General features: G+C 39.4%; 1 protein-coding gene across 1 annotated transcript in view; it reads right to left on the bottom strand.

Annotated features, from left to right (window-relative positions):
* The window catches only part of RGS22 (regulator of G protein signaling 22), a 971,253-nt gene that overhangs the window by 152,460 nt on the left and 790,807 nt on the right, over nt 1–27,986 (bottom strand). The window contains exons 22-23 of the mRNA XM_044065939.1: nt 24,769–24,948; nt 23,594–23,746 (exon numbers count right to left, since the gene is read on the bottom strand). Coding sequence (XP_043921874.1) covers nt 23,594–23,746; nt 24,769–24,948 — 333 coding nt within the window. The remainder of the gene's footprint in view (nt 1–23,593; nt 23,747–24,768; nt 24,949–27,986) is intronic.

Below are 27,986 nucleotides of genomic sequence, written 5' to 3'. Positions count from 1 at the left end.
CATGAAGGGTACTTTGCTCCAACACCCCTATAGTTTAAATATACTAACTCCATGATCATGCAACTACTAAAAAGAGGAAAGCCCACGCATAACAAATCACTACTGGAGACAACATAAAACCTGCATTGGCAGTAATTACCAAGACGCAAAAGTCACCTGAATGAGACCTCAGCAAATGCGTATAATTTGGCAAATCATGCTGCCTATGCAAAGAGTCAACAACATACACAACTGACCAAATTAATGAATTAATAAAGTCATTAATAAACAGGATGAAAGTGTGCATAATTTGTGGAATAAACCCTTGTGTGCTGCAATTCTTGGGCTATGTGCTTCGTTTCACTTACCCAAATTAATGTACCCACAGGGTTCCCTATCAGAAGCCTGAAACACTATAAGCTTGAAAATCAAAATCATGAAACCAAAAGCCTGAAAACTCAAAATCCTGAAAACCCAAAATCCTGAAACTCAAAATCCTGAAAACACAAATAATGCTAATATGCCAATACAAAGACACTAATATCTACCGACTGACCTTGACCCTAACCCTAACCCTAAGGTCCGTCACTACTTACCTGACCAGCCTAACCCTAACTCACTTAAACCGCCCCTAACCCTAATTTTTGTCACTGTTGCATACATGCCTAACCTGCGCCCTAACCCTAACTCACTTAAACCACCCCAACCCTAACATAAAACCAACCGCACACTTACCTGAAACCGACGCATGACCTAACACCACAGGGCTAACAATAGCAAAGCCACAATGACGTCAATATGTCTATTTTGTGTTTTCAGGATTTTGAGTTTCAGGATTTTTGGTTTTCAGGATTTTGAGTTTTCAGGCTTTTGGTTTCAGGATTTTGATTTTCAAGCTTATAGTGTTTCAGGCTTCTGATAGGGAACCACCCACAGACATACACATGCATCCAATCCTGTGATTAGCTCTGGCAAGCATGATTACCTCTGTAACACAGTCTTTTAATACTTAAATACATCATCCCTTTAATGAGCAGACAATCGTGACTTTGACCTCTTCAAAAGTAAGTGTACTGCCATTCTACAGTGGTCCCAGGCAATATAATATATAATATAATATATAATGTAATATAATATAATATAATATAATATAATATAAGACAGCATATATACCTTTCCTTCCTTTGTTACTTTTGGTAATAAAAATGATTTAATACGTAAGCATATTGCTCCTTTTATCAGTGGAATTCTAACTCTGACTGACCCCCCCCCACAACAGCTAGTGCACTAACATTCTACTATGGTCCAGGGCAATATAAACAAAAGACAGCATCTCAGAGCCCTTTGCATTGTTTTTTGTTTTCTCTTTTAAAATTATTTCCAATGGTTATAGAAGTTGCTGGGTATGTATTTCCCCATTACTGACCACTCAAAAGTTTGGTATTCCAATGTCATTTAATTATTTTTAACTGTCACAGTAAGGATTTCCTTATCTTATACACCTTTTATGGTGGTTGAATAGGATGCTATACTTTTACTACTATTTATTTTCTTAATGTGCATTTTTGCAAGCCAGGACTGTGCATGTGCAGACTGATTAATTATTGCCAATGTGGGAGCTCAGTATGCTTTCAGCTAGCTCCATTAATCTTCTACAAATAACAACTTCTCTCGCCTACCTGTTATTTACTTTATAGTCCAGCTCTACTTTTGCATTGGCATAAAAGTTTAGTAGTTCAGTATCTTTCTTTCCTCCTTCACTCCATTGTTGTGGTTACCTTTGGTAAGAACTATTGCCCTCTGCAATACGGAAGGTGACTTTTAAAGATTTTATTAAGGATGTAATAGCTTTGTACCTATTTGCTTGATGGGGGCAGGAAATACCTAGCAATTATATTCAATTTAGAATAATATTTGGTTTGCATTTTATTGGTTAGAACAGTTGTATAGGTTCATAGGTTCATAGGCAGGTACTAGGCTATCGTCCCAAGGGCCTAAGTAAGTCTAGCCAACAAGGTTCCCTGGCTTACACCACCCAAGAAAGTTAGTTTCCTGTGCCCCTGTTGGGCAGAGCCACAGAAGTGATCCCCGGGGTGTATTTCGTATTTCCTGTCTACTCATCAAGATTTCTCTTGAAGAGTGCTAATGAGGAACTTTGCATGACATAGATGGGTAGCTTGTTCCAGAGTATGGGAAGTCTCTGGGACAGGAATCTATCCCTCCAGCATGTCCTTTTTATTGTGGTGACAAGGTTTAGGTTCTTAGAGTGTGTAGTTCTGAGGGACTGGGATTTCTTTAGGTGTAGCATGTCCAACAACTCTGGGTTTGACATAGCTTTATATGTTAGGCAGAGATCACCTCGGAGTAGGCGATATGCTATGGAATAAAGTTGGAGTTTTTTTAAGATGGTCAACGTAGGGCATCTGTTTGAGGCCAGTAATCCTCTTTGTGAGCTACTTCTGTGGCCTTTCCAGCTGCTGCAGATGTCTTGTGAGGTATATTCCAAAAGGGGCATTGTAGTCTATAATGGGTCTAATTAATGTCGAGTAGAGGGGAACAATGACCTCTTTTTTCCTGGATGAGAACCCTTTTGTGATGAGGTGTGCCACATAGAAGGATTTCCTGACTACTGTGGGGATGTGATTATCAAAGGAGAAACTACTGTCCACCTGGGACCCAAGGTCTCTTATCACACATTCGGCATTAAGTAGACTGCTGCCTATGTGGTAGTTCATGGGTACAGAGTTTTTACCAAAGGGGATGACAATGCACTTTTTGGCATTGAGCTTGAGGCCATGGCTCTGACACCAGGTATCTGTCTCAGTGAGGCCCTTCTGTAGGATGTCCACATCATTTAGGGACTAGATTATGGATTCTAGCTTGCAGTCATCTACAGACTTCGTTAGCCAGAGGCCTTCTGTGTTAGCCTGTACTTCAGAGAAGTAGATACAAAACAGGAGAGCTCCCAAGACTGAACCCTGTGGTAGTCCACTTGTCACTGGTTTGAAGTTTTTTGTTGCTATATTATTAGTCAAATGATTGTAGTAGACCCTAGTTTAGATTCTTGTATACTTACGTATACAATAATATTCTTATATAGATGTAGGGTTGGGAGGGTGGCCTAATGGTTAAGGTGTTTGCCTTGCAAACACAAGGTGCAGGGTTTGAGTCTCACAAGGGATTATTGGCTAGGCTTAAAATGGCTCGTAAGGGCAGTTAGCTTAGTACTAATCAATGAACCTATATATTATATATAATATATATACATTATATAGACTATATATATTGTATATTGCATATTCTTGTATACCCATACCATAGGCTATGTTACATCTTGTTCTAAAAAATTCTTCTAATTACCTTGGCTCTAACTTTTTTCTTTTTTTCAAACACCTTTATTGAATTATCACTTGTGACATAGGCAAGTTTAAATTCATATAAAAGTTATCACACTGTAATTAATATAAAAAATATATGTCACATATATTGCTATATATCATATAAACTAAGCAACATTACATAAATTATTCAATTCCTGCCTTCTTTTTTTAACAAGAAACATCTTTATTAAATCATCACTTACTACACAGGCAATTATACATTTATTTATATATAGTAAATGAAAACAAACCACGCCGATACAATCCTAGTTGCAATCATTTTACAACACAAATCATATTGACACACTCCCATTTGCAAACATACACATCATTTATAATCTACCCAATCTTTTTCAGTCAAATATTACATAGCTCATTTAAGTCCTGCTGCCTTTTAAACCAGCTCTAACCGTTTTTCTTTAACATACCACTCCCATCACTCTTTTACAGGTAATTACAAGCTAAATGTGAATATTCATTTTCATAACTTATTCACTCCCGGGTCCCACAATACAAACCATAAAACATCTTCAGACTCTCAATTAGCATTGCACTGAGTCTCCACCACATCACAGGAATAACTCATTTCCAGCAAGCTTTCCAGTTACTAATCCAAATCTACTTATACCAACTCTCCTCACTTAGTGCACCTCCTTTGGATTTGCCCACATTTAATTACTTTATACAAGCCTCTAACAAAACATAAATACATATACCTGCCAATTTTACCTAAGTACTTGTTTAAGGACTTTCCTGTCTTAACTCTTCTACATCTACAAGGTAACAAAGAACCCAGTCTACATCCACACTTGGAAGGGCAAACACAACATCTTCACCTACAGACCTCACTCAAATGTTGCCTTCTTAAAACAGGTTATAAACCACATCTCAGACATTATAGCCATCACTGAATCTTGGATAAAAGATAATGCCTTGTCACACACATTTACATCCCTGGTTGCCAGTACATACTTAATAATATGTCAGGTACAAAAACTACAGGTGACATTGCAATTCTGTACAAATCTTACTTGAAAGCCAAATACAAGCACAGGGCTTCCCAGTTGTCATGAATCTTACAGCTATAAAAATCCCTCAAATTAAAAGTCCAGGCCTCTGTCCTCTATCCTCTTCCAAGTAAACTAATTCTGATAGTGGGGACTTCAACATAAACCTTCATTTCCACAACTACAACAACACATATAAATGGTTAGCAGACCTAGGCCTAAGCCATATCATTTCAGAGGTATACATGCAATTGGTCGGACGGTGAATGGCCGACAGGAAAATGTTCAAACGCAATTATGTTGAACCGCAAAACATCCCCCTCTTTTTGACCCATGGTAGCACTTGTTTAGGTGGTAGAGCGGTTGGAAATGTTGAATTCTGAATTTTTTACGACATTCCGAGTGTTCGACACCTGGAGCTTCGACATATAGGTTCAGGGAAACCGAGTTTCGACTATCGGTTGCTCGGTCATATGCATGTATTCCCATTTCAGAGGCCCCAAGGCCCAAATTGAAAACCAATAATCCTACCATCGAAGACCTACTAATTACTAATATTCAGCATAAAATGTAAATACTACCATTCTTCTGCCTCAAGGTCACCACTGCCCTAGACTCTTTATAATTCAAAATATGTCAGCCTGTGACCCAGCCAACATAATAATCCTTAGACCCAAAGCCAGTAGCAACTTCTCCAAGTTCCACTTTCACAACTCGACTAGTCAGCAATTTTTTCTATCCAAGTCCCTCGACACTGCCACACTCCAGGCCATGCAAAACAAGGTCATTGCCCTCATCGCCTGACTTTACAAGGCTAAAATAGGATCTTAAATGAATACTAAAATCAAAAACAAGGAAATGTTAGAAACAGTCCAACATCTTAGATGCCCAAGAAAGGTCTGCTAACTTTTTCTTACTTAGCAAAAAAACAAAACAAAACAAAACAAAAAAAACATTAGGAGACACAAAGCCTTATACCACCAAGACCATCCACCCAATCTCTACAATCAACCTCAAAAAGTCTGGGCATATGGGCATAGGGTAACCAAATAATTACTAGAAACAGGAATAACATTTATTGTAGTAGCTCTTATACAATTCCAAATGGTGCACTTTCTCCAGAAGATATTCGAACTGTGTTATATACATATATTACTATATATATATATATATATATATATATATATATATATATATATATATATATATATATATATATATATATATATATATATATATATATATATATATATATATATATATATATATATATATATATATATATATATATATATATATATATATATATATATAGGAGCACTACAGAATCCTGAAAGCCCAAAATCCTCAAGCCTAAAATCCTGAGACCAAAATCTCAAAATACTGAAAACTCAAAATACTGAAAACACACAGGAAAGCAACACTTACTATATTCCAGCACAAGTACATACAGAAACAAATAAAAGACAAACCATATTACACTTCTCTAACTATAAGCAGGGGGCATGCCCCCTGCACCCCCATACACCCCCTGCTACTTAAATATATCAACTCTGAGATTGCACTTAGTGTAGTGAAGTGTAATCTCGGAGCTGATATATTTAAGAAGCAGGGGGTGTGGGGGGCACAGCCCTCCACATGGAGGGTGCAGGGGGGCTTGCATATAGTTGAAGGGTAATATGGTTCTGTATGTACTTGTGCTGGAATATAGTAAGTGTTGGCATCCTGTGTGTTTTCAGTAGTTTGAGGTTTCAGTATTGTGAACTTTCAAGATTTTGGGCTTTCAGGATTCTGTAGCGCTCATATATATATATATATATATATATATATATATATATATATATATATATATATATATATATATATACACACACACACACACACACACACACACACACACACACACACACACACACACACACCCACACATAAAAACACTGTTTTGACATACTGGTTAATCTCATGAATGTTTTCTAAGTGATGGTGTTATATTGAGTGTATCAGTGTAGTGCCATGTTCTGATAATTTGCTCAGTACAGCTGTGTATTTACACTGCATTACTGCGGTTCTCTAACAGTATACTTCCTGCTAAAACTACTTTGAGCTTACATTAATACACTTTCTTGCCATCACTCTACTCTTATATTTCTCCTGTATTCTCTTGCTCTGACTTACTGTGAACCTTCCTCCATCTTTTTTTTTTTTGTAAAATAATGACTACTACCAAAAGACCAGAGACCTCCCAAGCGCAAACAACCTACACATATTGGTACATGAACAGAATTCATCACTACACATAACAACACACATATCAGTGTCTCGAGAATTAAGCCCCTAAGGCAAAATACCTCAAAAAGTAATGTCCTAGTCATAGGTGACTCAATAGTGAGACATACAGATGCCCCCCTCACCAGTTTGGACAAGAAGAAGGTCACGGTCAGCTGCCTGTCACGTTCCAGGAGCCATCAAATCATGCACACACTCAAGTCGCTCATCCGCAATTACCATTATCACTCTGTCATGGTACATGTTGGAGTGAATGACTTGAGATGTATCTCTCTCGAATATACGAAGAAAGACATGACTAACCTCTCAGATTATGTGTTCCAGGAAGTTATGTGCTTAGCCGTAAGCAGCATTCTACCTTCACCAAGGATGATGCCACAATACAGAAAAAAAAAAAATTGATTTCAGTAATTGGCTTAGCTTCTGGTGTCACTCCAGAGGGATCCAGTATCTGACAGCCTGGGAAGACATGGTCAACAGACCATTCTGCTTTGCCAGAGATGGCTTTCACCAGTCTCCTCAAGGTTTTCAGATTCTGGCAAAGATGCCTGCCTCCCCCATAGTGCCTTTTTTAGGCAATGTCAAAACAACAAAACTTCCGACATAAAGAAATCTACTGCAGACAAACTCAAGGTCATGCTGCTTAATGCTAGGAGGCCAAATAGGAGCAGTCCTCACCTTGGAAGATGCTGACATCTGTGCATTCACTGAGACTTGTTCAAGTTCACAGATAGCACCCAAGCCGTAAATGGCTACAATGCCTTTCACACATTCAGACCTCAAAACGAGCATGAAAGAACCAAAGGTGGAGCTGTATCACTCTTCATTAAATCCAAATACACCTCGAAACTGGTAAAGCAGTATGACTCTCTTGAGCTACTCAAGGTCCACATTAACTATAGCCAAAATGCCCTACCAACTCATTGCTACCTACAGGTCCCCCACCATGAACCAGGAGAATCACACCACCTACCTGGACTTGCTGGAGTTACTCAGTATACAGCCAAAAACCTTGATCATGGGATATTTCAACAATTCTTCCATTGATTGGGTGCCTTACATATGCACAAACATGATCTCTCTGAGGTTCCTGGATTTTGTTAATTCAAATGCCCTGGAACAGTTGGTCTGCACCCCCACAGTGGGCACAAATGTCCTAAACCTAGTGCTCAGCAATATGAGGAGTCACTGCACTACCCCCTGTGTTGCCCACCATGGTAAGCTCAGACCATAAATCAGTCTCATTTGAAGTAATGATCAGACTTGACACCCCCACAGGAGCAAAAAAACTGAAAAATTTCTTCAAAGCAAACTACAGCGTACCAAACTATGGTATAAAAAATTTCAAAGTCCCAGCTAACTCAGCCAGCAATGATTCCTATGCAGAAGAGTAAACAAATGCCCTATATAGCCACTTAAACAAATGTATTGACTCAGCTGTACCTGACAGGACTAAAACCAGGTCCTCTCGAAAAAAAGCCACCCTGGTGGACTGTATGTATAATTAAGTTATATAACAAAAGAAAGAAACTGATATCTAAGAACAAGAGGGAACTTCCACAACACAGGAAGAATACCTGCCACAGCTTGAACAAGCAAATCAGATATCTTGTAAAGTCCTCTAAGGGTATTACAATACTAAATTAGCATCTCTAGCTAAAGACAACCATAAGGAATTCTTTATCAACTTCCGAAACCAAAAAGGGAATGCCCGGCCATGTGCCAAACTTATAGTGGATGGTACCACTCACACTGAACCTGAAGAAATTGCCAACCTGCTAACTGAAAGATTTGGCAATAACTTCACCCCCTAGCCCTACCAGCCATACCCCAAAGCATTTCTGTACAATTCCTCTACTGAGTATCTCAAAATAACAGGTCATACAGGCATTCTCCAAGGCCAAAAGCACGGTCTCTACAGGACCAAATAACATCCCAGGTTGTTTACTAAACAATCTAAAACAAGACCTAGTGGAACCATTTGGCACTGTGTTTAACCACAACCTGAGCACTGGCATTGTTCTGGCAGAGTGAAGTACAGCACAGTATTCCCCTGCACAAAGGGGGTCCATCAACCAACTCTGGAAACTATAGACTCATAAGCCTAACCAGCCTTATCTGCAAGGCCATGGAAAGAATCATTATTAACCTTATCAACAAGGACACAGGTGACCTTCAAACTCTTGACCTGACCCAGTTTGGTTTCATCAGGAGTAGATCTTACTTATTAAAGCTGATGGAATTCTTTGAGAATGTCACCAAAGCCCTGGATGAGAGCAAAGCAGTACATACCACCTATCTTGATTTAGCCAAGGCTTTTGACAAAGTCCCCCACTCAGAGATCACTAAGAAACTCTCCCAGCTGGGGATTAACCCATACATTAATAGATGGGCAGCCAACTGGCTCACCGACAGAATGCACACTGTCAAAGTTAGGGAGTCCATCTCCACCAGTAGACCAGTTACCAGTGGGGTACCACAAGGATCTGTGCTGGGGCCTCTACTGTTTGGAATCTATTTCTCTGAGGTCCAGGCGAAATCCAGATGGCCTGTGATGACTGCAAACTGGGCTCAGTCACTGAGTCCTCCTGTGAAGGCTGCCAGCCTAGCCAGATAGAACTGTGCAGATAATCTATCATTTGTAAATATGAATGCAAACTACAGGCTTGTTGTCTTAAATGTAAAGAAATACTGTTACATGTGGAACTGGAAATAAATATGACAACAGTGCACTCTACTGACCAACATAAAGCCTATGGTGACCCTTTGAAGTGGACAGTGGTGCTGAAAAGTCTAGATGAAGAAACTCTTTCTATTGTTTTAACCAAGAGTTAAATTGCTAGATTTAAACATGCAAATGTATTTTTATAGCTGTGTTCCTGACCAGCTGCAAGATAACAAAAAGGAGACGTTAAGAATATAAATGTAGTTAATGTGTAGCCAGGGAACACCAGGAAAGTGAAAAAAGATGATGTAGTGTTTATCAGAACTGCAATAGCAATTTAAACAGAGAGAATCAGAAGGCATTAAGCATTTTTGTCTGGACCATCTAACTCATCAGCACTGCCTGTTTTGTTAGGTAAGTTATCTTAGACTTGTGTTTTCTTTTAGAGAGCTAGAAATTAGAAATTTTAGACTAAGTGTTTTTCTGTGATGCCAGAACTGTACTACTGAATTATTTTAAGTGTTTCTGTGTCATCTCTGAACTCTTGACTAGCACTGACTGTGTAACAGAAAGTATTGTCTTGTGGTTTTAATTATTTATTATTAAATATTTTAAACCCTTTTAACTGTGGCTGGTTTGTGTAAAGATATGTTAAGCTCTAAGAGTACATTGCATGTATATAAGGATCCAGTACCAGGTCACTCTAATAAGCCTTGAGACTGTTTAGTCACATCTACCAATTGGATAATAATATTGCACATTAATAATAGGACACCCTTTTAAGGGCCTTTGAGTAGCTGATAATTATTAGTGGGTGGTGGCAGCTGGTACTACCGTATAGTCTGTGTAAAAGGGGCACAGCTGGAGAACCTGTGGCAGCCTTCCCCAGAAGTGTCTGTATGGTTATATAAATGCTTATCTCAAAGTGTGTGTGTCAGCTACTTCGGCAGGGACACGAAGCACTGGTTGGACAGAGTGGGTGCTGGAGATTTTAGCTTGCCCACTAGGCTCAGATCTGGACCCTATAGCTGTGCCAGTGGGGAGTCTTATTGGGGACCTGGGGAGCAAGGGAACGACCAGCCCTGGACTGACTGTGATCTCTGTGTGCTCTTAAGGGAAATTGCACTTTACTGTGTGTATTTGTTATCCTGTCCTCATGTATGAGACGCCCTCTCTGGTGTTAGTGGTGAGGACTGAGGCTCCTTGATTGCAGGGCCAGGGCATGGGCATCACATATTAATCGGTGGCAGTGGTTGGGATATCTTCACATATTAATTGGTGGCAGTGGTTGGGATATCCTCACATTTGTGTTTGTAGAGGTGGGATATCCACACCACATGTTAAATAGTTGGTAAATACTAATTGGCTTGCAGTGGTGTGAGTAGAGTGAATCCCTGTAGCTTGTGTACAGTGAGCTTTGAAAGTGTTTTGTACTCTAAAACAGCCACGCAGTGAATACTCAGAGTTCAGATTACAATTGTTTTATTTCTTTTGTTAGCTTAGTTAGTCAGGGTGAGCAGGCAGCATGTCAGCAGAGGAGTATGAAAAGCTGACAAGGAGCCAGTTGGTGGATAAGTGCCAGCCTAGGGGACTGGTGCATGGAAACCTGGCTAAGGCAGACCTGACTGCAGCCTTGGTTACAGCTGCATCAGAAAACAGCATCCAGGAGGACAATCAGACTGGCAGTGGAGATACAATATCTTCGGAGAATGGACAGCTCAACCTTTCTGCAGTGGACTTAAAAATCCAGCTGGAACTAAAGAGACTTGAGTTGGAGGCCAGGTGTTTGGAGATAGAAGCTAAAGAAAAGGAGTGTCGGAGGAGGCATGAGAGGGAAATGCTGACTCTTCACCAGAGTCATGGAGGTAATGAGGAAGGGAGTAACTGGACCCCAGAAGCAGGTCAGTAAATTTCTTCTGCAATTTAAAGAGGGGGATAATTTTGATAGTTTCATTCATATGTTTGAGATGGTATGCAAACAGTATAGTGTTGACCAAAGGCTCTGGGCATGGTTTCTGACCCCCTTACTCCATGGGAAAGCTGTAACTTTTTTGTCAAAAATGTCTGACGTTGCATGTTTTGATTATACTGCAGTTAAAAGTCACATTGTTAGAATGTTTTAAGCTAACGCCTGAAATGTATAGGAAAAAGTTTTGTGACCATAGACGCAAGGCAGATGAAAGAGTGTGTGAATATGTTGCTGAACTGAGCACTTACTTTCATAGCTGAGTGGGTGGATGTCAGGTCACCACTTTTGAAGGGCTGACAGACCTTTTGGTGAGGGAACAAGCCCTTAGCACTTTGCCTGAGGACATGAGGATCTGGTTATCTGATAGGCAGTGTGCTACTTCAGAGGAGTTGGGGAAGAAGGGAGACCTATACCTAGCAAGCAGGGCAGCCCTGCACAGGAAAGGGACCCCCAGTACAGCTCATGGGACTAAAGGAACCCATGGTGGGCAGCACAGACTGCCCCCACAGAATCTGCCAGTAGCAGGGGAAGCCACTAGTCTAGGTATACGTCCAGGAGCTAGGGTTAAATGTTTTGAACTCAACCAGTGGAGCCATGTGGCATACAAATATCCAGGGAGGCAAGGTGGGAAACAAAAGGTGAGAGAGCCAGTAAGTGGGAAAGACAAAATGCCAATAGTAGGTTGTCTTGAGACAACAGGGGTACTAAACTACCATCCTGCAGATGTCCTGATAGGGAAGGATTCAGATGAGGCAGTATGAGATGCTTGTACAGTTACACGCAGTCAGGCTAGGAGACAAGCATGTGGGTCTGGTAGCCTGGGGGAGACCCAGACAGACTGCATACTTGCAGCCAGGACTGGTGAGGTGGTTACTTCAGGAAGGGAGCTACTTTGTAGCAGTGAGACTGAATGTGAGCCACAGCTGCTTGTGGGTACTGATGTTCCCTTGGACAGAGTGACTGCAAAGGTAGAAATGAGTAGTAGTACCCAGACTGACAGTGAGGCACCACTGTCAGAGGAGACAAGACTTCCTATGGAAGGGGAGCTGGGAAAGGTTACAAGGAGAGAGTTGAGACAGGCTCAGCTCTCAGACCCTACATTGCAAGGCCTGAGGCAGGTAGCTAGGGAGGCACCTGAATCTAAAGGAAAGGGGGACTCTGAATACTGGGACAAAGGGTTACTGTACAGAGAGTGGACCCCTGAGGGAGGGCTGGAAGGTGAGAGAGCACAGCAGTTAGTAGTGCCTAGAGCCTACCGTCTGGCGCTTCTAGGCATAGCCCATGATATTTCCTTTGCAGGTTATATGGGCATAAAACGTATAAAGAGACGTATTATGCAAAACTTATATTGGCCTGGAATTTCCAGAGATGTAACAGGGTACTGCAGGACCTGTGAGCAGTGCCAAAAGGTAGGCAAGGCCGGAGACAAGGTGAGAACTCCTTTGATGCCTTTGCCTGTGATTGAGGAGCCATTTCAGAAGGTAACTATTGATATTGTGGGTCCTCTGAGAACCCCAAGTTCCACAGGGAAAACGTATATCCTAGTGGTAGTGGATTATGCTACACGATACCCTGAGGCAGTGGCTTTGTCCTCCATTGAGGCAGAAAAGGTGGCAAATGCTTTGTTAGAGATTTTCAGCAGGGTAGGTTTCCCAAAAGAAATACTGACTGACAGAGGTGCCAATTTTATGTCAGACCTGCAGGCTTGTCTGTGGAAGTCCTGTGGGGTGAAGCAGATGAAGATCACCCCCTACCATCCACAGACTAATGATCTTGTTGCAAGGTTAAACTCTACAAGTCCATGCTACAGGCATTTGCAGATCAGTTTAAGAGGGAGTGGGACAAATGTTTGCCCCATCTGTTTGCTTACAGAGAGGATCCCCAGGAATCCACAGGGTTGTCACCCTTTGAGTTGCTGTATGGGTATAGGGTGGGAGGACCTCTAGATTTAATTCGAGATGAGTGGGAAGGTAAGTGTGAGTCTCACAAGGTATCTGTTGTAGCACATGTCCTAAACGTCAGGACAAGGCTCAGGGAACTCATGGGCTTGGCCCAGGAGAACCTGGCAGAAGCCCAACAACAGAAAAAGGTGTGGTATGACAGGAATGCTCGAGCTAGAGAGTATGTTGTGGGGCAACAGGTAATGGTTCTCATTCCTGTCAGACAAAACAAGCTGCAAGCAGCTTGGGAGGGACCCTACAAGGTGGTAAGAAAGGTAAGTGATGTTAACTACATGGTGGAACTGCTAGGCAGAAGGCAGGGGCACAAATTGTACCATGTTAGCATGATGAAACCTTACCATGATAGGGAGGCCCTTGTGCTGAGCATTTACAGTGGATTGAAGGAGGAGTTGGAGGGAGATCTGGTGACTGATCTCCTCAGTGAGGCTAGGACTGACACCTCAGTGGAAGGGGTAGCAATTTCCCAGCAGCTATCTCCTAGCAAGGTCCGAGAAATCTGAGCAGTGTTGCAGAAGTTTGGAGACATGTTCACTGGGAAACCAGGGAGCACCCACCTGGTGCAGCACCAGGTGGATACAGGACCCCAAAGGCCTATTAGGCAGACCCCTTATAAGGTGCCTGAGAGAGTCAGACAGACTCTGAGGGAGGAGGTACAGGAGATGTTTGAACTAGGGGTGATTCAAGAGTCCAACAGTCGCTGGGCCTCCCCAGTGGTGCTGGTGCCAAAGAAGGATGGCAGCACCAGGTTCTGTGTGGACTACAGGGAATTAGTCACACAGAGTTGGATGCTTACCCCATGCCTAGGACAGATGAGGCCCTAGAGCAGCTGAGTGGGGCTAGGTATCTGACAACCACTGATCTTACCAAGGGTTACTGGCAGGTGTCCTTGACTCCCAGTACTAGAGAGATGTCAGCCTTTGTGACTCCTTTTGGCTTGTATGAGTTAACAAAGATGCCCTTTGGGATGAAGAATGCCCCAGTGACTTTCCAGAGGCTGGTAGATAATATCCTAGCAGGAGCAGGAGGGTTTGCCCTTGCTTACCTAGATGATATTACCATAAACAGCCATTCCTGGCCACAGCACCTTCAGCATGTCACGGAGGTGCTGGGCAGACTACAGAGGCAGGGTTGACCATTAAGCCGAGCAAATGTCAGGTGGGTATGGCGGAGGTCTCCTACCTAGGGCACAGAGTGGGGAGTGGTAAGGTAAGTCCAGAACCTGCCAAAGTGAAAGCCATTCAGGCATGGCCTGCACCTGTTACTAAAAAGCAGGTGAGGACATTGTTAGGGACAGCAGGGTACTACAGAAAGTCTGTCCTCAGTTATAATACCATAGCTGCTCCCCTCACAGACCTGACAAGGAAGAACAGGCCAGATAAGGTAGTGTGGACCCCAGCATGTGAGCAGGCATTCCAGAAGCTTAAAGAAGCTTTGGGAAGACCCCATGTGTTAGCCAGTCCAGATTACAGCAAGAATTTGTTGTGCAGGTGGATGCTTCAAACCATGGGGTGGGGGCTGTACTTAGCCAGATTTCTTCAGAGGGAGAAGAGCACCCAGTGGTTTATCTCAGTCGTAGGCTCCAGCCCACGGAGGAATGCTATGCAGCTGTAGGGAAGGAATGTCTAGCCATAGTGTGGGCACTGCAGAATTTTCAGCCTTATCTGTATGGAAGGAAATTCACTGTTATGACAGATCACAACCCCCTAATATGGTTAAACAGAGCCAGCCATCAAAATGCTAAGATGGAGCCTGGGGTTGCAAGCATATGATATGTCAGTGCAGCACCGCAGTGGGAGTAGCAATGCCAATGCAGATGGGCTCTCAAGACAGGGAATGGGGTGAGGTATACTCAGATAGACCTAACCCTTTCAAGCGGCGTTTCTCAAGGGTCACTTGAAAAACTAGCTTGAGTTCTCCGGGGGGGAGAAATGTGAAGGCTGCCAGCCTAACCAAATAGAATTGTTAAGATAAGTCTATCATTTGTAAATATGAATGTAAACTACAGGCTTGTTGTCTTAAATGTAAAGAAATACTGTTACATGTGGAACTGGAAATAAATGTGACAACAGTGCACTCTACTGACCAAAGTAAAGCCTGTGGTTACCCTTTCAAGTGGACAGTGGTGCCGAAAAGTCTAGATGAACAAATTATTTCTATTGTTTTAACCAAGAGTTAAATTGCTAGATTTAAACATGCAAATGTATTTTTATTGGTCTGTTCCTGACCAGCTGCAAGATAACAAAAGGGAGATGTTAAGAATGTAAATGTAGTTAATGAATGTGTAGCCTGGGAACACCATGAAAGTGTAAAAAGATGATGTAATGTTTATCAGAACTGCAATAGCAATTTAAACAGAGAGAATCAGAAGGCATTAAGCATTTTTGTCTGGGCCATCTAACTCATCAGCACTGCCTCTTTTCTTATGTAAGTTATCTTAGACTTGTGTTTTCTTTTAGAGAGCTAGAAATTAGAAAGTTTAGACTAAGTGTTTTTCTGTGATGTCAGAACGGTACTACTGAATTATTTTACTCGACTAGCACTGACTGTGTAGTAGAAAGTATTGTCTTGTGGTTTTTAATTATTTATTATTAAATATTTTAAAACCTTTTAACTGTGGCTGGTTTGTGTAGAGATAAGTTAAGCTCTAAGAGTACAATTGCATGTGTATAAGGATCCTGTACCAGGTCACTCTAATAAGCCTTGAATCTGTTTAGTCACATCTAACAACTGGATAATAATATTGCACAGTAATAATTGGACACCCTTTTAAGGGCCTTTGAGTAGCTGATGATTATTAGTGGGTGGTGGCAGCTGGTACTACCGTATAGTCTGGGTAAAAGGGGCACAGCTGGAGAACCTGTGCCAGCCTTCCCCAGAAGTATCTGTGTGGTTGTGTAAACTCTTATCTCAAAGTGTGTGTGTGTGTGTGTGTGTGTGTGTGTGTGTGTGTGTGTGTGTGTGTGTGTGTGTGTGTGTGTGTGTCAGCTACTTGGGCAGGAACACTAAGCACTAGCTGGACAGAGAGGGCGCTGGAGCTTGCCCACTAGGCTGAGATCTGGACCCTATAGCTGTGCCAGTGGGGAGTCTTATTGGGGACCTGGGGAGCAAGGGAGCGACCAGCCCCAGACTGACTGTGATCTGTGTGCTTTTAAGGGAAATTGCACTTTACTGTATGTATTTCTTATCCTTTCCTCTCATATGAGACATATTAAACAGAGCCAGCCACAGAGTTCTCTGGTGTTAGTGGTGAGGATTGAGGCTCCTTGATTGCTGGGCTAGAGCACGGGCATCACACCTCCAACAATGTAAACATATAACAGAGGGGCTGATGCAGACAAATGATTGTTTCCCAAGACATGTGCTAAAACTAAAAGCAAAAAAATGCTTCATTATCCTATTTGGCAAAGAAGTACCTCCTCAAACCCAGTGAGTGGTGGAGACATGAGAACACAGATAGATAGCAATCTAAACTTTGACCACCATGTGTCCATGGTTGTAAGGAAAGCCTTCTACATTGCATATCTCATAAATAAGGGCATTGCATCCAAGACGAAGGAGGTTATAACTCTGCTGTACTTGACCCTTATCAGATCACTAATTGAGTACAATGCTTCGTCCTGTATGTATCTCACCAGACACCTGGAGCAACTGGAGAGACCACAGAGGTTTCTAACCAAGAGAATCCAGGACTTCTAAAATGTGACTTACATGAAAATACTGGACGCCTTGTCACTGTACTCTGTATCATACTGGTTGCTGAGAGGTGACCTGTGCCTGGCCTACAGAGCAGTCTGTGACTCTGCCCTAATGGAAACGCTGCACATCCACAAATCAAATGGGATGAGTCACTCACTCCATGGAGCTAAACCTAGCTTGTGACATTAACAAAACATGTTGGAGAGACAGCTATAGAGATTGCCACTCCTCTGGAATAAACTCCTATTTCACGTGAAGCAGGGATCCCCAATGACCCTGTTTAAATGCAACCTTGACAATTGGATGGGTGACTACAAATTCATCCTGGGGTGGCACCTACATCCCTCATAGACAGAGGTAGTTGGTGCTGATCACAGAATCACTCTGCTAAGAGTGACCATTTAACTATGGTCAATTAGGGTACAAGGGCTTTTACATGGCTAGACTTCCAAAGGCACCAGGACCATTAGACTAGTAACCTCCTATGACCTTATGAACTTTGTTGCCTCAATACAATTTTACAACTTAAAAGAGTTTTTTCTTTCTTCATTTCAGAGCCTGTGGTTACTACATCTAACCTTGATATTGCAGGAGCTCTCCCACAAGGCCCTTCACCTACAGTTTTAATGAGAATTTTGTCAGAGTTTAATGTAGGGATATTTATCACAAAAAACCTTGATGCATATTACTTTTAATTGGTTAAATGCATGCCTGCTCTGTGACTGAAAGTCTCTGTGAAAAAGAATGTGCAGTCTAAGAACCTCTAAGTTGGCCATTGTCCCCTTTTGCTTGACCAGTAAACTATGCTATATATGCCAGTTATTTAGTCTTAGGAAATGACAAGCAACCGGTTTTACTTGCATCTGTTTGTTAATTGCTTTGTTCTGGCTATAAACTGATTGCTCTCAGTTGTAAATTGACTAAAGGGTGGGAAACCCACTCTGCTCAACCTCGCTATGTTTGGATTTGCTTCCCTACCCCACCTCCAATTCCCACCCATCCCCTCTTACTCTAATATTATACTTCCTACAGCCACATTTTATTAGTGACTCTTATTCCAAAACCCTCCTCAAATGTCTTTACTACTTCTACACATACACTTTGGTTTCTTGTTTCCTACTTCGCTATCTCTATTTAATTTTAGCCCCATTCCCAACTATCTTTCTCCCTCCCATACTACTTTGTACTATATCCATTTATAATCACAACCCTCCCTAATAATACCAATCTATTCCACATTGTATGTTTTTCTTTTCCCAAATAAACCCTCATTTCCTCCTACTTTTACTACATTATTATACTCTAGCCTTTAATACCCCTATATTCCTTAAATTCCAGATAAAATACCAGGACAACATATCTCCCTTCTTTTACAGAAAATACTTCTCTCCTTAACTATCCTCTTCTAGCTTTCAGAATCCACAATCACTGAATTTCCTACTGACTTGCAACTTCTTGTTCCCTTTCTCATTGCCACTTCCCTACCACCTGACACCTACAAACTACAGATTCCTGTGCTTAATTATGCTACTCTTCAGCTCTATTCTTCTCCTCCTACTGTGCCATCTTTCATCCTAACATGACTTAATAATATCTCTAACATCTCTCCAATTCTGTCCCAACCACCTATCCATACTTCCTCTTTACACTCTCCACACATTACACCAAATCTATTGAGTATTGCCCCCGTTTATTCTAAATATAGACTGATTCATTGCACTTCAACACAAACCAAAACAGAATTAATTGCAAGAATCCTTTTAAAAAAACAAGCATGCTTGATTCTCCAATATACTAAAATCCTTCTAGGAGAAGATATACACCCCAATCCTGGCCCCATCTATCACAATGAACATAAAGATAATTCTTTCCCACACACTTCTGGAGCCCAACAACAACCACTCTCCAACCCTGGTGATCTGATTTTTGCTGCAATAAATGTTATATTTATAAGAAATAAAACTGTTGAACTACAAGCCTGGATTACCCAACATAAGTCTGATGTTTTCACTGCAACTGAAACTTAGCTTAAACCCAGCATAAATGTCTCTGAAGTTAAACCCCCTGGCTATAATATCATCCACAATGATCATATAAAGAGGGAACGTTGTGGTATTATTTTAATATTTCCCAGTACCTACCACATTTCCCCTTAATGGCAAACCAACACCAAAATTCAGTTCAGCAGACATTTTTGTTGCTTTCCTCAAAATAAACAATTATACACAAATATGTATTACTGTCTTTTATATCCCTCCTGGCAACATTACAGCTATACTGGAAAATATCTTACATTGGATATCCATAATTTCCACAAGAAAAATATTATTAGATGATGTGAATGTCAAGGGATTGGACATAAACCCTAATTCCACTACATCTATCATGAACTTATATGGTTTCACATAACTAATTAATATCCCCACACATTGCAGCAAGACATTTATTTTATTTTTATTTTTATTTTACATTTGTTGACCGACGGATACATGTCCATTTTCAGCAGAGGCCAGAGAGAAAAGGAGGGAAAGCTCCACTATAACTGGTACAAAAAATAAAAACATTACATAACGATACAACTTATGAGGATTGAAACTAATGTTGAATGTAGGATAAAAAAATATATTATTTACAGAATTGTACACACAGTCTTGAATTACATCATTTTTTACAGAATATGTAATATAAAAAAAAATACTAAATACTGAGTAGAAATTCTAATCACATGTTATTAGGAGAAGGGGGAGTAGTAGTTTTTGAAAGGAAGAAAGAAAGAGGTAGCACATACAAAGGTCTATACTATATAGTATTGACAGCTAAGATAATACATTTGTGCCAGGGCACCAGTTCTAGGAAATAGAATTTCAAATTATCTATTAGACTGGATCCTAATATCAGATGCTAGCAAATACTCCACCACAGGTAAAATGTCAGACTCTCTCAGTGATCATCTCCCAGTCTATATGACTAGACATCTTACATATCCAGTTAAACAGCATACTTATAAAACAGCAGTTAACCTTTTGAAGTTTAACCCAGATATGTTCATTACCATACTATCGTCTGTTAACTGGAACTTCCTAAAAATCTTCCCCTTAGATGATGCAGTAATTGGATTCAATACAACTTTTCTAAATATGCTAAATAGCCTTGCACCTCCTAGAAAAAAGAGACTGAAATCAAATAATGCAATTTGGCTGTCCAAAAAGAGGAGAATATTAATGCAGGATACAAAAAAGGCATGGAATGAATAGCGAAATCTTCAGAATCCTTTGCAATAATACTAAAAAAGCAAATAAATGTAGACAAAAACTATACTATAATAGCTTTCAGAATAATACTAAACACAACACTAACAAATTTTGGACATCCATTAAAGAAATCTTACATCCTGGTCAAAAATTCAAAGCCAACCCCTCTCCCAATAACTCACTACTTGAAACTGCGATACAGTTCAACTCTTACTTTACAGACAGTATAACACCCCAAACCAATCATTCCTCAACATCTAATCCCTACCCTGCCCAACAGCCACATATCACAACATCCACTTTCAACTTCAACCTATGCCCACATTCTATATAAAGGTACTCATAAACAAACTTAAAACCATGCTCTTCTTCAGCTGATGACCTTCCAAGTGAGTAACTAAAATAGCAGCCAACAGCATTGCCTATTGTATCTCAATCTTTATAGATAGGTCAGTCCTGGAATCCCACATCCCCTATGCCTGGAAAAAGTCATACACAATATCTCTCTAGAAAAAGTAGGAAATTCAACAGACATTAATAACTTTATACCTATAGCAATCTTATCTCCCCTCACCAAAGTATTTGAAAAATGTATTCAAAAACAATTGCTAGACTATCCCCTGAAGGAAGAACTCCTATCCCCTACACAACATGGCTTCCATCCTTTCCATAGTACTAGCACTGCCCTTCTAACCTATACAAATACTGTCAATAAAGCTAGAGATAATGGCAAACCAGTCTCTTCCTTATTCCTACACTTGTCTAAAGTCTTCACACAGTTTGTTATAGCAAACTTCTACTTCAAATGTCCTCACTGTCTCTCTCAGCCCACCCTTCTATGGTTCAAAAGCTACCTGCCCAATAGGTATCAGTCAGTAAAATGGCACTCCATACTCTCTGCTTACAACCCACTCACCACTGGTGTACCACAAGGCTCTGTCCTTGCTCCCCTATTCTTTAACATTCACCAACACCCTCTATACTTCCAAACAAAAGGCCACCCTAATACAATACACACACGATTCCACTCTGATGTGAACATCTGACAGCATAGTACACCTCCAAAAATTACTTAGGAAGTTTTAAAAGCCACTGAAAAGTGGTTTTGTAACTCACAACTCATGCTCAACCCAAAAATAACCAAACAATTTTTTCCCCAAATCCCACTCTCATGAAAAAACACAATTCAAAGCCCTCTCTCTTGATAATGCAACCATTGAAGTCTCTTCTGTTAGGAGTGATAGTGGATGATAATCTTACATTCAGCCTGCATATACAAAATTGCATAAGAAAAACTCATCAAAAACTAGGAATGTTTTACAGAGCCAAAAACTTTCTCACCGAAGCAACTAAAACTATGCTTGCCACTACTTATCTTCTCCCCACTCTTCTTTATGGTACTTCCATCCTTACTAACCTCCAGGCTTCACAAAAATTACAGCTTGAACAATGCTATAACAAAGTTGCTAAATTTGCAGCACATTCTCCTTTCATAAGTCACCACTGTATAGCACACTGAAAAGCCTTAATTGGCTATGACTGCTCCATCAACTAACATACACACAACTTCTTGCCACCTATAAAATTATCCAGCATCCACCTGCTTATCCCACACTAAAAAAATTCTGCACAACTATGTCCCAGTCATTGCAATCCAGTGACCAAAAACTCATGTCTGTCTATTTACAAACCTAGCAAATCTGCTGGCATTCTCTGTACTCATACAAGGTTGCTAAAGCCTGGAACTACTTATCTGTATCCATGAGGTGTTTACCCTCCCTACTAATTATCTTCCCTGACTTTCTCTCTAAATATATCATAAGCCTGTTTTTCCCCCACTTCATTTTGCAATTCCTACTTTTTAGACTAACTTACCTGTAATTTCTCTACAAACTGTCTAAAATTTCTTTAAATATTAAATGATTGTTGTATACCTTGTACTGTTTTTAACCAATGTTTTTATATTATGTCTAATCTGTTATAATTATTTAAACTGCAGGTGTTGTTTTATTTTTGAAGATAGTAAAATTATTGTTTTTAAAATGTTTTGTAATAATCTGGAGCTTCCTCCACTGAAAATGAACTTCTACCCAGTAAGAATTTCCAAGTAAAATAACTGAACTCACCAAGCTACTACCCCCACACAGACCCTCAAATAGCATCACGCTAGACTGAAGTCCACAAGCGTTTTGTCCACCTTTCCTTGAATTTGACAAAATAATTGCAAAGGTTCCAGGTGAAAGTACCTCCCCGATCAGATGACCTCCACTCATTGTTTATAAAAGCTTGCATTGAATACATACCCTGCAGTTAAACCCATCTTCAATCTCTGCTTATGAAAAAATAGTTTTCTAAAAATCTGGAAAGAGACACTAATTTAGCTGTTCCCTAAAACTAATAACCCACTCTCTCTAGGGACTTCAGATGTCTTAGCAGTCCTTCAGTTTAATCATGTTTATTTACTGATAAAATAAAAAAGTTCAACTTCTTGCAAACAAAATGTGGGGGGAGTGATGAAACAAAATATGTGTTTCACCATAGTCTTTTTATAATCCAGAACATACCTTGTTATTCATTCCAACAGGTATTTCTAGCAGTTCGAAACAGTTCTACATAGATTAAGAAACAAGATGCCATTCCATATCCAGCTTTGCTTCAGGGACGTGAACTCTTTTTGGATAGCCAAATTGCATTATTTGTTTTTAATGGATACCATTCACTCTGCCCTATTGCTGCTTGAATACTCTTTCTGGATTCCTCTCTTTATTTTGAGCCTCCATAAATCTAATCTTAAGAAGGCAATGGGCCTGAAATATCTCTTCCTGCAGCTGATTATCATTACATTCCTGCTTTATTCATGTCTGTCTGTCTTAGCTTTAATGGCACAGTTTTGTCTAGGTTAAACAAGGTAGCCACCATTATGCAACTACATATTTATTTGTGTGATGCACTGAAAAGTCTCCTTTGTTTGGGCAAAACCTGGTTTGATGTTCCCTGCTTTTCAATCCTTACTAAAATTTGAATATTAATGAACTGTGTGGTTCACTGACTCCATGCACTGATTTGTTAGTATCTATATATATATATATATATATATACATATATATATATATATATATATATATATATATATATATATATATATATATATATATATATATATATATATATATATATACACACATATATACATATAAAAAAATATATATATATATTAGTCAATGTTTTGTCATTACACACACACACACACACACACACACACACACACACACACACACACACACACACACACACACACACACACACACGTTTGGCTCAACAATCTGAGACTCTTTGAAACCTGGCATAACAAAACTCACAGAAACCATGTATAAAAAGCTTATCATATTTTGTCTTTACCTTCATCTCCTCTTCTTTCATTTTTCTTTTCAGTTTTTCTAATTTCTTTTCTTTCTTTTTTTCCAAAACTGGTAAAATGGTATCCTCTGCTAAGTTGTTCCGAAACTCACAAAAAGCAGGCCACAGCTTAAACAGAACTCCAAAGACAGTCATCTGCATAGCAAAACAAGATGTTTACAAAGGTAGCATTTTTATAACTAGACAGTACAGGTCTTCAGAATCAAAATGTGCTTTACAGGATTTCATTCAGATTAAAAAGGCAACCCAAAGAGCATTGTACATGTAAGTGTTAGCAAATTTCAAATACTGTTTTAGATATAATATTGGAAATTAACTTTGCTTTCTCTAATCCCCAAAGCTAAGTGATCTTCCCTGTACAAATTTTGATTTAAATCTGATGATAACTTTAAAACTTGTGACAGTAATTTCAAAAGTTATTTTTTCTGCTTTTGGAAAGATCAATGTAAACAAATATGTTTTCAGAAAAGATGTGAGATCCTGCACAGTGTTAGTGGAATACATAACTGGATAAAGTATTCTGATCCGATGAATTCCAGACAGTTTGTCCTCAAGAACTCATCACCTGCATTCAGGTAGCAGCACCCCATGCCACTCCCACATACCTCTAAATCACAAGCAATGAGTTACAGCACTAAAAAAATTACAACCAAAAAAGAAGGCTAGCAGGGCAGTATTGTCCATTCTTGAAATATCTGTATGTATGTATATATGAATGTAAGAGCAGGTGGCAGTACATCATCCTTTTGTTTCTCAGCTCCAGTTCAGTACGAACAGGATCTTTGCTTCAGCACCAAAAAGCAGCTATGTGTCAAACCCTTTTCACTCTAACTAGGATTCTTGTCCAGAACACTTCCCTCTGTGGACACAGGGAGTTTATTTACCAGTTTTTCATAAAGTACTCCTTTTCCTGCCATGAAGATCCCTTCAGCTAGTGCAAATACCTTTATGGGTACAGGGTTTTACCAGTCCCCATTTTTGCTACCTGAATAAACAAGAAACTTCACGTACCTAGAAGGAACAGAGAAATGTGTTAATCATGAGGTGATTCTTATCTGGACTGAAGGGAGCTATCAAGTGAAGGGATACATTGAGGCATGACTCAAAACAGAGGTTCTGGGAAGGACTAATAAAGTAATATTAGAAATCTTTTTTACCTGTGCTTCTCGGAAGACATACGGTCCCAATTCCCGTTTCTTCTGAATGATTTGCTCTGCTTGTTCTAGTGGAATGTCAATCTGCAGGGCTGGTGGAATACTGGAGTTTATAAAACAGCTAATGATGGTGTTAACCTTATTATGTATGGAGCCATCATCGATGTGGGAGTGGCACATGTCCTGTGTTAGGTTAAAACATCATATTCAAGAACAAAACAATGGCACATTCTGTGTTATATTGAATTATTATTTTCAGGAACAAAACAGTGGCACACATCCTGTGTTAGGTTAAAACATCATATTCAGGAACAAAACAGTGGCACATGTTCTGTGTTATTTTAAAACATTATTTTCATGAGCAAAACAGTGGCACATCCTATGTTTAGTTAAAACATCATATTTCAGAAACAAAACAGTGGCACATGTCCTGTGTTAGGTTAAAACATCATATTTTAGAAACAAAATAGTGGCACATGTGTGTTAGATCAGGTTTCAGAAACAAAACATTAACACTTGACTCAAATTAGGTTAAAACATCATTTTTCAGAAACAAAAACACACACACAGATCATATATATTCAGCACACTTTTAAATATCAAAAAATGAACAAGTATATTGTTCTAAAAATTATGTAAAAAAATTTGGACCAACAAAATCCAAGTCACTGCACAACTAACTCATGGCAGCTCAGAGTTATGGAGTTAGAGCTATTAGTTCAACTCCTAGCCAATAGCTCCATACCACAAATTAACGATTATAGTGACAAGTCCTGACACCACAGATAACTTCTATATTTCGTTCAGCCTTGAACAATTAAGCAAGAATGGGTAGGAGAATAGAAAGAAAAAATATATGTATTTTTACAGTGTAGAATGTATTTAGATGTGAATTTCAAAATTTCTTTGCTTTCTTTCTAAAGCTCTATTTCAGAACGAAATGGAGAAAATTCATAATAAAATGAAGAGATGTCATATGAAGAGGGGATATCAGGAGAAGAAAACTACTACCTCTCGTTATCTCCTCTTCTTTCGCTTTATGTGTGTGAATATACATATACATATATATATATATATATATATATATATATATATATATATATATATATATACATACACTATACCTGCAGCTATTTTTTATCGATTTGGAAGGAAATACCTACTTTTAGCCTTCATTTAACCTTTCATGTGATACTGCAAACAACTGGACCTCTTAGAGATACATGCATTAATAATTTTTGGCTTGGTTTACCCCTTTCATGCAATTTTCTGAAATCTCCTGTCACAAAAACAGTTTTGAATCTGTTAAGTGCACAGGAAAAAAAAAGACCACATGACCAACATACTGGTGGCACCAATAAGTTAAAGAAAGAAGGTCCTCAGGTTGCATCTCCCTTTTTCAGATGACTTTGTGAGGTAGATCTTTGCAATACCATTCATTAAATAAGTTCATGGGTTCATAGGCAAGTATTAGGCTAGCAGGCCTTGCAGGCCATTTTAAGCTTAACCAATTTTCCTTAAAAATCTACACATTTTACAGTGTCTTTGATGATATACTTATATTTTTTGCATAATTTTTGCCGCTTTCCATTTTAAACTTGTGTTTCTGATTAGCATCCCATAACCCCACTAGAAGCTGAAGGAGTTATGTGATATTCAATACACAAATTTTATGCTGATTATATATATATATTTTTAGCTGTCTGAACCTACTCTTCAATATGTTTTGTACCTATTTCCAATAACTGCATGTTGAGAGATATGCTACCCATCAACATCTAAACATATGATCTGTTTATACATATCCTAGTCTTTTCTCTCCTTTATCTTTTTCCCCATTCATATATTACATTATTTCAGAAAGGAATTTGTATAGTATGACATAGGCTGGATGTATTACATGTCTATATGTGTGTGTGTGTGTGTGTGTGTGTGTGTGTGTATATATATATATATATATATATATATATATATATATATATATATATATATATATATATATACATATACGGGATCACTACATAATCTCAAACTTTTGAAATACCGAATTTCAGAAGCTCGAGACTATATAGCCGAAAGCCCTAATTACCGAAATACCAGAAGCGCGAAATTCAAAATCCCGACGTTCGGAGATATTCAGTTAGCACTTCTGGTGTTGCGGTTCAGGTAAGTATGTGTGTGTAAGTGTGTTTGTGAGGAGCTTTAGTATGTGTCAGTGGGTGCTGTGACTGTGATGTGTGTGTGCGAGGGACTGTAATATTTGTGGGTGTGAGTTTGCCTTGTGTGTCTGTTTGTGCAATCTCAGAGTTAGAATATTAAAGAAGGGGGATGTGGGGGGTGCAGGGGTGCTTGGCCCCCTGCTTATCTGTAGTGTAGGATGATATGTTTGATTGTGGGAGGAAGCTGTGTGTATGTGTATGTGTGTGCTGTATGTGTGTTATACATTCGGGAATTTGAATTTCGCACTTGTGGATTTTCGGTATTTAGGGCTTTCGGCTATATAGTCTGGAGCTTTTGAAATTCGGTATTTTAAAAGTTTGAGATTATGTAGTGAACCCATATATACATATATGGTTTACTATCAATATGTCGAACGTCAAAACAATTTTCATTCAACATATCGAAAGTAAACCGCAAAAAAGAACAGGACACAATGTTGAATCCACTGATCGAATTCAGCAGATTCGACATTGTTTCCAAACACATCACGTGATGTCAGTATAGGAGCTAATGTAAACAAAACTCCAATAGCTGACATCATGTTTTTGCCCCTGTGGGGTCTGTGCCCTCCGCTAACTATGTATTCCAACTCAGACATCGCACTACAGTGAGGTGAGGGATGAATTTCCCAAACTGCACTGTCCCGCGATCTCTGTACATTTCTTCGAATTTATATTAGCAAATGCACAGTGCATTTGCTAATATAAACATTCAAACACTGAGATGTTCAAGCAGATGAACATTCGAACATCTGTGTTTCAAATTTTCATCTGCGAACATCTCAATGTCACTATTTTGATAGTAACCCTATATATATATATATATATATATATATATATATATATATATATATACATATATACATATATATATATATATATATATATATACACACACACACACACACACACACACACACACACACACACACACACACACACACACACATATATAGGGGTCCCCTTCAAAACATCTAAAACCCATAACATCTAATTTCATAA

This window comes from Protopterus annectens, chromosome 3.part0 (assembly GCF_019279795.1).
Source record: "Protopterus annectens isolate FY-2018-M chromosome 3.part0, PAN1.0, whole genome shotgun sequence".
NCBI classification, from domain to species: Eukaryota; Metazoa; Chordata; order Ceratodontiformes; family Protopteridae; genus Protopterus; species Protopterus annectens.
The sequence above is the reverse complement of the archived record's forward strand: the minus strand, read 5'-3'. Positions and strand labels throughout refer to the sequence as shown.